Source organism: Vulpes vulpes, chromosome 15 (assembly GCF_048418805.1).
Source record: "Vulpes vulpes isolate BD-2025 chromosome 15, VulVul3, whole genome shotgun sequence".
NCBI classification, from domain to species: domain Eukaryota; kingdom Metazoa; phylum Chordata; class Mammalia; order Carnivora; family Canidae; genus Vulpes; species Vulpes vulpes.
In genome coordinates, this window is record NC_132794.1 from 85,993,064 (window position 1) to 86,005,159 (window position 12,096).

Here is a 12,096-nt window from a genome sequence, read left to right on the forward strand (position 1 = left end):
ATTCACTCAGCCTTTGGTTTTCTTTTCTTTTTTTTTTTTTTAAGATTTTATTTATTCAGGAGAGACACAGAGAGAGGCAGAGACATAGGCAGAGGGAGGAGAAGCAGGCTCCATGCAGAGAGCCCGATGTGGGACTTGATCCCGGAATTCTGGGATCATGCCCTGAGCCAAAAAGGCAGACGCTCAACCACTGGGCCACCCAGGCATCCCAGGCTTTGATTTTTAAGACTAAATAATCCTATTTTTAAAATTTACTTCTCTAGGCAAATGAATGCAAAATCAGTGGGGTTTTTTGGGGGGGGGGCAGGGGGGAGAAAAAAACACAAAAATAATATATGTATTTGTTTTTATGCTTTATTCATTCACTGTCTAGCCTATAATTACTTAGCCTTTAGGGTGGTGAAAGCTCTGAGCTTCTCAGAATGTCAACTATTAGTAGGATGCCTACCATATGGACCATTCACCTTTGGAGCATAATTATTGGATATGTACGATGTACCAAGGTTTTTGCATTTGTGATGATTTGAAGAAGGGGATGCCAATACTTAGAATACTTAGAATAATTAATAAGCCAATGATTATTTATGTACTGTTTTTGTTTAGATTATATAAGTCCTCACTTAAAAAAAACTGAAAACACAATAAAAAAAAACGTGACATAGGACTATCTGAAAAGTTCTATTTCCTGAATGGTGTTTAACTCCTTTCTGTAAATCATTTCATGCTAAGACTGGCATGCTTACCACAGATATAAATAAAGCTATCACCTAGCCTCTTCTCAAAATCTTTCAGGACTAGGTCAACATAGTTTGGGGAACTATCTGGAAAAATCAAAGTGTGAATGATCAGTGAAACAGTAACATGTATATAAAGGGACTGTATTCTCTTATTAATTAGGCCTTTATAACCATGGTTTGGAGACATAGTTCTGTATTACATAAAATCTGTGGTCTTTGTGCTTATTCACAGTTTAGTTCTATTTTCTTTTTTTTTCTTTTTTTTTTAAATTTTTATTTATTTATAATAGTCACAGAGAGAGAGAGAGAGAGAGAGGCAGAGACATAGGCAGAGGGAGAAGCAGGCTCCATGCACTGGGAGCCCGACGTGGGATTCGATCCTGGGTCTCCAGGATCGCGCCCTGGGCCAAAGGCAGTCACTAAACCACTGCGCCACCCAGGGATCCCTAGTTCTATTTTCTTACATAGAGGATTTAGATAGCAAGTTACTGCTCCTCCTTTTTCTAGAGTCTAGACCTGTAGTCTCCATTATGGTAGCAATTAGTCACAGGTGGCAATCTAAATTTAAGTCTAATTAATTAAAATTAAATAAAATGTAAAATTCATTCCCTCAGGCATACTAGCCACACTTCAGGTGCCTGGTAGCTTCGTAACGGCTGATGGCTGCTGCATTCTGAACAGCACAAAACATTTCTATCATTGCAGAAAGTTTTAGTACTGGTCTAGACCATGAGAAGAGACTGTGAGACTGTGCAGAGAAGAGATTGATCTATTTAGTTCTATAAATTCTGCTTTCTTAATAAATAGAAGACCAGATCCCCCAAATGGTATTCTTAAGTCTAGACTACTCTTTTGCTGAGACTTGTGGAAAAGAAACAGGAAGGGATGAAAGTGCAAAAAGCATTAAGATTCACACCAGGAGAAGCAGGCAGCATTCTAACTGAAGCGAATGATCAGGTCCTTTTGGTAGAAAATAGTATTAACTGATGAGAAGTCTTAAGAGTAGATTTATAATTCAAAAACTAGAAATGAAATTTGAAAAATTTTTTTTTTTTTTTTTTAAATTTATGATAGTCACAGAGAGAGAGAGAGAGAGAGGCAGAGACACAGGCGGAGGGAGAAGCAGGCTCCATGCACCGGGAGCCTGATGTGGGATTCGATCCCGGGTCTCCAGGATCGCGCCCTGGGCCAAAGGCAGGCGCCAAACCGCTGCGCCACCCAGGGATCCCCTGAAATTTGAATTAAGCTATTTTCTCTGCTGGTAAAATACAGATTTCTAAAGGTAGATGAAGTATAGCTATCAATCAAATAATTTTCTGTTGGGCAGCCCCGGTGGCTCAGTGGTTTAGCGCCACCTTCAGCCCGGGGCGTGATCCTGGAGACCTGGGATCGAGTCCCAAGTCAGACATCCGGCATGGATGGAGCCTGCTTCTCCCTCTGCCTGTGCCTCTCTCTGTGTCTCTCATGAATAAATAAATAAGATCTTTATTTTTTTTTTATTTTTTTTTATGATAGTCACAGAGAGAGAGAGAGAGAGGGAGAGACATAGGCAGAGGGAGAAGCAGGCTCCATGCACCGGGAGCCCGATGTGGGATTCGATCCCGGGTCTCCAGGATCGCGCCCTGGGCCAGAGGCAGGCGCTGAACCACTGCGCCACCCAGGGATCCCCAATAAGATCTTTAAAAAACAAAAACAAAGCTAGATGCTAAGGAGATGGAGAAATTGGTCTTTTATTATAGGATGGCAATCAAGGTTCTTTTTTAAAATTATTTTTTGGGCTTCTTTTGGATAAAATATTTTGTTCAAGTATTTTTTAATTTCATCTATTATTGGTGAGTTGCCTATATTTTTAATATTGTATTAGTAATTTCTCTGTAGTTTATTTATTTTTTTTTTAATTTTTTTAAATTTATTTATGATAGTCACAGAGAGAGAGAGAGAGGGGCAGAGACACAGGCAGAGGAAGAAGCAGGCTCCATGCACCGGGAGCCCGACGTGGGATTTGATCCCGGGTCTCCAGGATCGCGCCCTGGGCCAAAGGCAGGCGCCAAACCGCTGCGCCACCCAGGGATCCCTCTCTGTAGTTTATATCTTGACTCTTCATGGGCTACCTTCAAGTGATATACATTTTAAATATATAAGGCTATAGCAATATGCTTCTGCTTTACAGGTTGTAAAGCCCATGTATTAGGGTTCTTCGGAGAAATGGAAATCCCATGTATTAAGGTTCTTCTTTATATATATCCTATATGTAAGAGATTTATTAGAAGGAAGTGGCTTTCATGAATTTGGAGGCTGAGAAGTCTAAAGATCTGCAGTGAGCAAGCTGGGGACCCAGGAGAGCTGATGTTCCAGTTCAAGTCCCAAGGCTGTGAAGTAGGAAAGCTGAAAGTGCAATTTCCAGTCCAAGTTCACAGGAGAAGACCCATGTCCCAGCTCAAAGGCAGGCAGGAAGAGTGGGAGAGAGAGTGACACACAAAACTAATCATTACATCTACCATACATTTTTGTTATTTTTTCTTTAAACTTTTTATCTTCTAAGAATTTTTGTAACTAGATTTCTATCTGCTATTATTTCCTTCTACTGAATTTTTTTCTTAAGATTTTTATTTATTTGAGAGAGAGAGAGAGAAAAAAAAAGTGTGGTAGGAAGGAGCAGAGGAAGAGAGAGACTCCCTGCTAGCAGGAAGTCTGATGTGGGGCTTGATCCCAGGACCCAGAGATGAAGGCAGACGCTTAACTAAATGAGGAACCCAGGTGCCTCCTGAGCATTTCTTCCTTCGTTCTTTCAGAGAGAGAGAATAAGCAGGGGGAGCAGCAGGCAGAGGGAAAGGGAAAAACAGGCTCTTCACTGAGCAGAGACTGATGTGGGGATTAATCCCAGGACCCTGGGATCATGACCTGAGCCAAAGACAGAGGGTTAACCAGCTGAGCCACCCAGGCGCCCACTGAATGTTCTTTTAACACTTTTTGTAGTGCTGATCTGCTCTCTTAATACTTTTACTTTGAAATGCTTTTAAGATTTTTATCTCTGAGTTTTATGAATTTGATGATAGGCTTTGGTGTGGATTTCCTCGTGTTCCTTCTGTTTAGGGTTGATTGAACTTCAGTGTGTCTGCATTTATCATTTTTTATCAACTTTGGAGAAATTGTAGCTTTATTCAACTATTTTTTTTTGTCTGCCTCCTCTCCCCTTTCTTCTGAGTCAGTTAAACATATATTATGTTGCTTACTACGATTCATATCCCACAACTCAGGCTGTTTTGGGGGTGGGGGTTAAGGGATTTTTTTTCCTTTGTCTTTCATTTTGCAGAGATTTCTATTATATCTTAAATCTCATTTATTTTCTGCAGTTTGTAATCTGTCAGGCCCATCTTTTGTGTTTTTTTCAGTTAAGAAATTATACTTTTCATCTGTAGAGATGCGATTTGGATCTTGAGTATTTCATATCATGTTCCTGCTGTTTTCCACTTTCTTGAGTATATTTACAATAGCAGTTTATCATCCTTGAGTTATAATGTTGTTATCTGATATTTCTGCATTATCTCTGCTGATTTTTTCCTCAGTATAAATTGTATTTTCCTGCTTCTTTGCTTCCTTAGCAATTTTTATTGGACCCTAGCTTTTGTGACTTTACATAATTGGATGCTGGGCTTTTTGTGTTCCTTTAAATGTTGTTTGGCTTTAGTCTCATATGAAGTTCTTTGGAATTGGTTTGACCCTTTTAATCTAATTGTTGTTAGAGTGATGCTAGAAGAGCCTTTAGTTTAGGACTAGTATCCTTACTACTGAAGCAATATCCTAACTATTCACTGGATACTCTATCTATTAAGAGGTCTTTCCACTCTGGATGGCCCAGTGTGATCTTTGAGAATGTTCTGCCTTTTCCTTTTCTGGTATTTCTTTCCTTGGCTACTGTAATTTGATCACACACATGCATAAATAGTACTCGGCCAGAAATTTGAGGGTCCCCCTCTGTAGATCCCCTTTCTCTGTGCTCTGACCTGCAAAGTCTAGCTGTCTCAGCCTCCTCAACTCCAAACCTTGTTTCCTCAACTCAGCAAGACTGATGAGCCCTGGGTACTTCCTTCCAGCACTGAGACTTGGAAGCCCCAGTCTTTTTATGCTCAGGCTTTTGTATTTGTAGCATTACCATGTTTGTTTCCTTTCTCATAAGGATCACTGTCTTGTGCTGCCTATTGTCCATTGTCTAGGAATTATTGCTTAGTATATTCATTTTTCTAATTAATCAAGCAGAGGGTAAGCCTTTTCCTCTTATTCCATTATGGTCTAAAGAAGTCTTAAGTCATTCCTCCTTGTTACAACATACATGAGGAATCTATCTGGAGAAGAAGAATCTACCTTGAGAGGTAAAATGTATCATTTGAAAGTTTGTCACTTATCTTTCCCCATCCTAGCCTGTTGAAAATAATTTATTTTTATTTTATTTTATTTTATTTTATTTTATTTTATTTTATTAATTTAATTTAATTTAATTTAATTTAATTTAATTTAATTTAATTTAATTTAATAATTTAATTTATGATAGGCATACAGTGAGAAAGAGAGAGAGGCAGAGACATAGGCAGAGGGAGAAGCAGGCTCCATGCACCGGGAGCCTGACGTGGGATTCGATCCCGAGTCTCCAGGATCGCGCCCTGGGCCAAAGGCAGGCGCCAAACCGCTGCGCCACACAGGGATCCCTGTTGAAAATAATTTAAAACACTGAGGGTCACCTAGGTGTCTCAGGCATATAGCATGTGACTCCCCTCCCTCTTTTTTTTTTTAAGATTTAACTTACTTATTCATGAGAGACAGGGTGAGAGGCAGAGACACAGTCAGAGGGAGAAGCAGGCTCCATGCAGGGAGCCTGACTGGGACTCGATCCCGGGACTCCAGGATTGCGCCCTGGGCCAAAGGCAGGCGCTAAACCGCTGAGCCACCCAGGGATCCCCTTAAAATTTTTTTAAATTAAAAAACCTGACCCCTCAAACTTGACATTATAATGATATATTTGGATATATGGTAATACTCAGATGTCCTTCTTTTGCATAGTCATATATCTAAATCACCTGTTCTGTGAAGCTATTAATTTTATTTATTAAAAGATTTTATTTATTTATTCATGAGAGATAGAGAGAGAGGCAGAGGGAGAAGCAGGCTCTGTGCAAGTAGCCCGATGTGAGACTGGATCCTGGATCCCAGGATCACGCCCTGAGCCAAAGACAGACGCCCAACTGCGGAGCCACCTAGGTGTCCAAAGCCATTAATTTTATAAGCCAAAATATATTATATGCAAGTGATTAACTGATTATCAAATTTGTTGTTAGAATGTTATCTTAACACTGTGAAAGTGGGAAGCAATTTGCTATAAAAGTATACCTGCACTTACCACATGACCCAAGAGTTCTACTCCTAGGTATTTACCCTAGAGAAATGTACCATGGAGTAAACATATACCTGCATGAAGACTTGGGGGTGAATTTTTAATAGCTTTATTTGTAGTGGCCCTAAACTGGAAATAATCTAGATATTCATTCACATGGATAAATAGAGCACTGCCCACCAATTAAAAGAAATACATTACTAATATGCAGAATAACATGGATGGATTTCAAAAGTATGCTCAGCAAAAGAAGCTAGACACAAAACAATCTATATGAAATTCTTTAAAAGGCAACCAACTGTGAGTGCCAAGATAGCTCAGTTTTTAGGTGTTGGCTCTTGGCTTCGGCTCAGGTCATGATTTCAGAGTCTTAGGATCCAGCTCCATGTCAGGCTCTACACTCAAGGGGGAGTATGCTTCAGGATTTCTCTTGGTCTCTCTGCTCCTCTCCTTGCCCCACTACTCACTCTGTCTTTCTCTCTAAAATAAAGAAATCTTTAAAAAAAAAAAAAAAAGGCAACCAACTAATGTATAGAGACGAAAATCAGAGATGTAATTAATTGCCTAAGGTAGGAGGTGGGTAAGTATTGAGTGCAAAGGGGTCATAGTCATAAGGAAACTTTGTAGAATGAAGGAACTGTTGTATATCTTGATTAATATGTTGGTTGCACCAAGTATATTCATTTGTTAAAACTTGTCAGACTGTATTCTTGAAATGTGTTCATTTATTGTATGAAAATTATACCTCAAAAAGTTGACTAAAGAAACCTAGTAAGTGGGTTTAACAAACTACCTAGAAATATTGGCTGAATCTGACACATTTAAATAATATATAAACAAGTATACTACATCAGAATATAAATATAGTAACGTTTATATAACAAATATTAGCAACATGGATTCTGATTATTTTCTAAAATGCAGAGTTCTTTTCAACCTTTTACTTAAGGTATGAAACGAGAAGCTTGGATAGAAATTCTTTGTATTTGGCTATTAAAAGGAAGAAATTTATACATTTAAAAGTTAGTTTTTAAAAAATTGGCTTAAGACATTTTTTTTTCCAGAAATCTTCCTGCCAAATCTGTGGAAGAAGCTTTACGTCACCGACAAGAATATGATGAGATGGTGGCCGAGGCTAAAAAACGAGGTATAAAGTTTAACTCTGATTGGTATATTTAACTTACTAATGTCAATAGGAATCTAACCCGTTGGTTAAATTTCAACAGGAAGGATGATGAGAAATTAAGTCCATCTTTAAAATGATGCTGTTTAAAAAATAAATAAATAAATAAAATGCTGATTTCTCATTTTTCTAACTAAATCTGTTATTAAAAATAAAATGTCAAAAAAATAAAAATAATAAAAATAAAATGTCATACTTTTTTTTCTGCAAGTAATTTTATAAAACTATTATGAGGAGAAAGGCAGTAGACTAAGAGGGTTCTTCTAATTGCAGTCATAAACCTTGGACTACTATTATTTTAACTTATGAATGAAAGTGATACGAATTTATTTCATGAAATTCACTTGTACAGTTTTTAAGCTTTTAAATATTATAATTTAATACTTTTAACACTTTAAGGTAACTTCCTATAGGACTGTGAGAATATGATTTGAAGTTGGAGTTTACTAATGTGACTTAATGGAGTCTCTCTAGAATCCCAAAAGTGTCATTTGGACAGGCACATAAATGTCTATTCTGGTGTAAAAATTCGCACATTTATTTATTCTCTCCTCCAACCAAAAAGTATAATGTAAGGATAATTTAGCAGTATTTATTTACTAACCACTGTTAGTTCAGGATACATTTTTAGAAAATATTATACAGCTATATATATTTTTAGACACATGCCTTTTAACTGATTTTTTTTCTTTGACTTAAGTTAATAGAATACTAATGTATACATTTCTATCTTGTGGCTTTATTTTGGAAATAAAGTTAATTTTTAACTGTTATAAGAAACCTATAAGGCCAGTTATATCTTTCTAAAAGCTGTATCATTTAAACATTGGTTGAGTTTATTTTACTGTCTCAAATTTGAAATATTCCTAACATACCCAACAAATTTTAATTGACTCTGAACTTTGACTTTACTAGTTGATTAATGTTTAAGATAGTTATTGATAAGTATGTGATGCTAACAACATGATATGATAGAAATAACATTAAATTGGGAAATCGGAAGGTAATGACTTTAATCTTCTTTGACACCGCATGTAAATAAACCTAATGTTAGTTTTCTCAAGACTGTGAAGTTTGGGGAGGGGGGCTAGGTTGACTAGATTTAGGCTCTCAAGCCACTCTGTCTATACTTTTTTGGTTTATTTTATTATTTTATAACACTTTTTTAATTTAAAAGCAATGGAACTCTCTCCAACAAAACGTTACATAGGATTGCCAAAGTGGCTCAGTTGGTTGAGCTTCCAGCTCTTGGTTTTGGCTCAGGTCATGATCTCATGGGTTGTGGGATCGATCCCCAGGTCAGGCTCTATGCTCAATGGGAAGTCTGCTCAAGATTCTCTCCCTCTCCCTTGCGTCCCACACCCCTGCCCCAACACCTGCTTGCTCTCTCTCTCTCTCTCTCTCTCTGTCTCTCTGTATCTCTCTCTCTCTCATAAAATAGATCTTAAAAAAAAAGAAACCTTATATAGATTTTAATATTTACAACAAATTAAAGAAAGAGGAGTTGCTTACTTGACCTCCTGCTTACCCCTTAAAATGATTACTGAGGTATTTGTGAAACGCAGTTAGTAAACATTTAGGCTAGCTGACCGTTGAAGTCCCCATTGGTTCTAAATTATATATAAACAGATGGGATGCCTGAGTGGCTCAGAGGTTAAGCATGTCTGCCTTCAGCTCAGGGTGTGATCCTAGAGTACCAGGATTGAGTTCCACATTGGGTTCCCTGCATGGAACCTGCTTCTCCCTCTGCCTCTGCCTCTCTGTCTCTCATAAATAAATAAAATCTTTAAAAATTATATTATATTTTAAATATATATTATTATATTATGTATTATATTTAACAGTATGATGTAATTATATTTTTTAATGTACATATCTATCACTTCTCTCTTTTTTTTAAAAAAGATTTTATTTATTCATGAGAAACACAGAGAGCAAGGAAGAGATATAGGCAGAGGGAGTAGCCTGATGTGGGACTCAGTCCCAGGACCTGGGATCACAACCTGAGCCAAAGGCAGATGCTCAACCACTGAGCCACCCAAGTGCCCCAATCACTTTTCTTTTTGAGGCACCTCTTATTTCAGAATTGTGACTTCTGATTTTCAGAGGAGTGTTGTGTATTTGTTAATGGTTTTTTAAATTTCAATCTAATTAGTAAAGTGAGACATCATAGTAGAAAGGGTAAATTGTAAAAGTACCATTGGCAAAATTACTTTTTAATATCATTAAAAAAATTTATTTTAGAGAGCATGAGCAGGAAGAGAGGTGCAGAGGGAAAAGGAATGAAAGAATCTCTCCTTGCTGAGCATGGAGCCCAGTGCAGGGCTTGACTTCATGACCCTGAGATCATGACTTGAGCATAAACCAAGAGTCAGATGCTTAACCAGCTGAGCCACCCAGCTACCCCTAATGTCATTTTTAATACCTCTTTTTTAGACTTAGATAGAAAAGGGCATATGACCTAACTTTTTTGTATTGAATTAATTTTTACTTGTTTAAAACAGAAATTAAAGAAGCCTATAAAAGGAAAAAAATAATGAAAGAACGATTTAAACAGGAAGAAAATATCGCAAGTGCAATGGTAATTTGGATCAATGAAATACTGCCCAATTGGGAAGTAATGTAAGTAAGCAGACTTTTCCTGAATTCCAGTCTGTCTCCAAAGATCTCATGTTTCTAATACTCTATTTTTATTACTTCCAACATGTATCTTATGCTTTGGCTAAATGAAACTGTGAATCAGTGTCTGAAAAATTTCATGATTATTTCTGTGCCTTTAATTTTATAAATCCCTCAGTCTCTAATACATACTTCCCTAACTGACCACCCTCTATGCCTGTCAGAATCTTATCTCTCCTTTGAAGATATCCATCTGAATGCTAGTTGATCCGTGAAATGGTAATTTCCTGTTACCGTATTTTCTTAATTCTGACATATCCTTTGTCACAAGATGCACTATTGATGTAATAGCAGGTTTTTGTAAAGAAAATATTAAAGACATACATTCATTGTAAGATGCATTTATTAAATGTTAAATATTAAAGTGATTTTTAATATGCTTCTCTCATAAACATAAATTTGCTATATATGACCTTTCCCTTCTATAATGTCTCATAATAGTTTGAGACTAATGTACTACTTGCTTTACTTTGTCTTTTATTTTCTGATCATATTTTTGTATATACCTTATCTTCTCTCTAGACTGGAGGGTTGGAGATGTATTCTGCAGTGCCTAGTGTAGGATATGCATGAGGAATTTGTTAATATTGGTACTATGTGATAGATAACAAATTAGACTCTTTACATTAATCACATTTGATTCTTATGATCTCCCAATTTTAGAGAAGCTCAGGGTCAGAAAGGTTAAGTAATTTGCCCAAGGTTATACAATTAATGAATAGTTAAATTAGATTTGAACTCAGGTCTCTATGACTCTAAAGCCTAAACTTTCAGTAGACTGCACTGCCTCTCAAAGACAAAGGCCTTACCCATAGTAAATACCTTGTGGTTGTCTTTTTGTTACTGAGTTGACGACACATTTTTATGTTCCTTTTATCTTGTTTTTTTGTGATTGTCCCATATTTCTGATTCTCTCATTGTACCCTATAAGTGGCAGCTGTTGAAGGCAGCTCCCTTTAAATTACTATTGTCTTCCATAGGGTGCTATGTATTCTTTAGGTTTCTGTTGCCTACAAACATGAACCCCATGGAAAGAATGCATCACATACTTAACTGTGTTCTTTTTTTTCTTTTTTAAAGATTTTATTTATTTATGATAGATATATATAGAGGGAGGCAGAGACACAGGCAGAGGGAAAGGGAGAGGCAGGCTCCATGCCGGGAGCCTGACGCGGGACTTAATCCCGGGGCTCCAGGATCGCGCCCTGGGCCAAAGGCAGGCGCTAAACCACCGAGCCACCCAGGGATCACCACATATTTAACTGTGTTCTTAAAAATCATTCAGTCACTTGGCCATAGACTAGGTAAACCATCATGCAACTAGTGTTTTTGGTATAAAAAGTAACTCTTTCCTTTTTTTCTCCCCCTTTAATTCTAGGCGTAGTACAAGAAGAGTTCGAGAATTGTGGTGGCAGGGATTGCCCCCTAGTGTTCGTGGGAAAGTTTGGAGTCTAGCTGTAGGAAATGAACTAAATATCACTCCTGGTTTGTATTCTATATTCAGTTACTCCCACACATGTGAATAGCCATCTCCAGAGTTACAAAGCAGATTACTAGATTGGCCATTTAAAAAGACATTACCATATATAATGTCATTTTAAGAGCATGCTTCATTCCCACTCCTTCTAAAACCTTTATGATTTAATGAGTAAGTTACTATATAAATGAGATTTATGGGTTTTCCTTTAGTTGACAACCATCAGTAATACTATTGACATCTAAATATCTTCACTGCAGATAACTTCTGGGATTCTAGGTAGCAGTGGATGTATATACAAGGAAAAGTAAAATAGTCTAGTTATTCAAAAAAACATAAATATTGGTGGAAGGCTAGAAGTTTCTTTTCCTGCATCTCTATCCAAACCAGTCCTTTTGAATTTTTTTTATTTGACAATTTTCAAATTTAAAAAACAAAAAGAAGACTCTCAAGAACTGTTTTTTTTCTTATGCTTTTTAAAACCTTAAAGGATAAAAGTAAAATGTAGAGTGGTTTAGAGGCAGTAAGAAAAAAAAAAGAAAGGTTATATAAAATTAGGATAATATCAAATAGAGGAATATGTAAAGTAGTTAGTAATAAAAGGTGCTACTAAATAGGTCTGAGTGATAATGAC

The 12,096-nt window shown here is 36.9% G+C and overlaps 1 protein-coding gene across 11 annotated transcripts in view; it reads left to right on the forward strand.

The window, feature by feature from the left end:
• Positions 1–12,096, forward strand: part of TBC1D12 (TBC1 domain family member 12) — a 123,824-nt gene that overhangs the window by 88,135 nt on the left and 23,593 nt on the right. For all 11 annotated transcript variants that reach the window (XM_072739564.1, XM_025990919.2, XM_072739567.1 and 8 more), the window contains 3 exons: positions 7,188–7,270; positions 9,811–9,928; positions 11,364–11,470. In XM_072739564.1, the coding sequence (XP_072595665.1) occupies positions 7,246–7,270; positions 9,811–9,928; positions 11,364–11,470 (250 nt within the window). In that variant the 5' untranslated portion in view covers positions 7,188–7,245. The remainder of the gene's footprint in view (positions 1–7,187; positions 7,271–9,810; positions 9,929–11,363; positions 11,471–12,096) is intronic.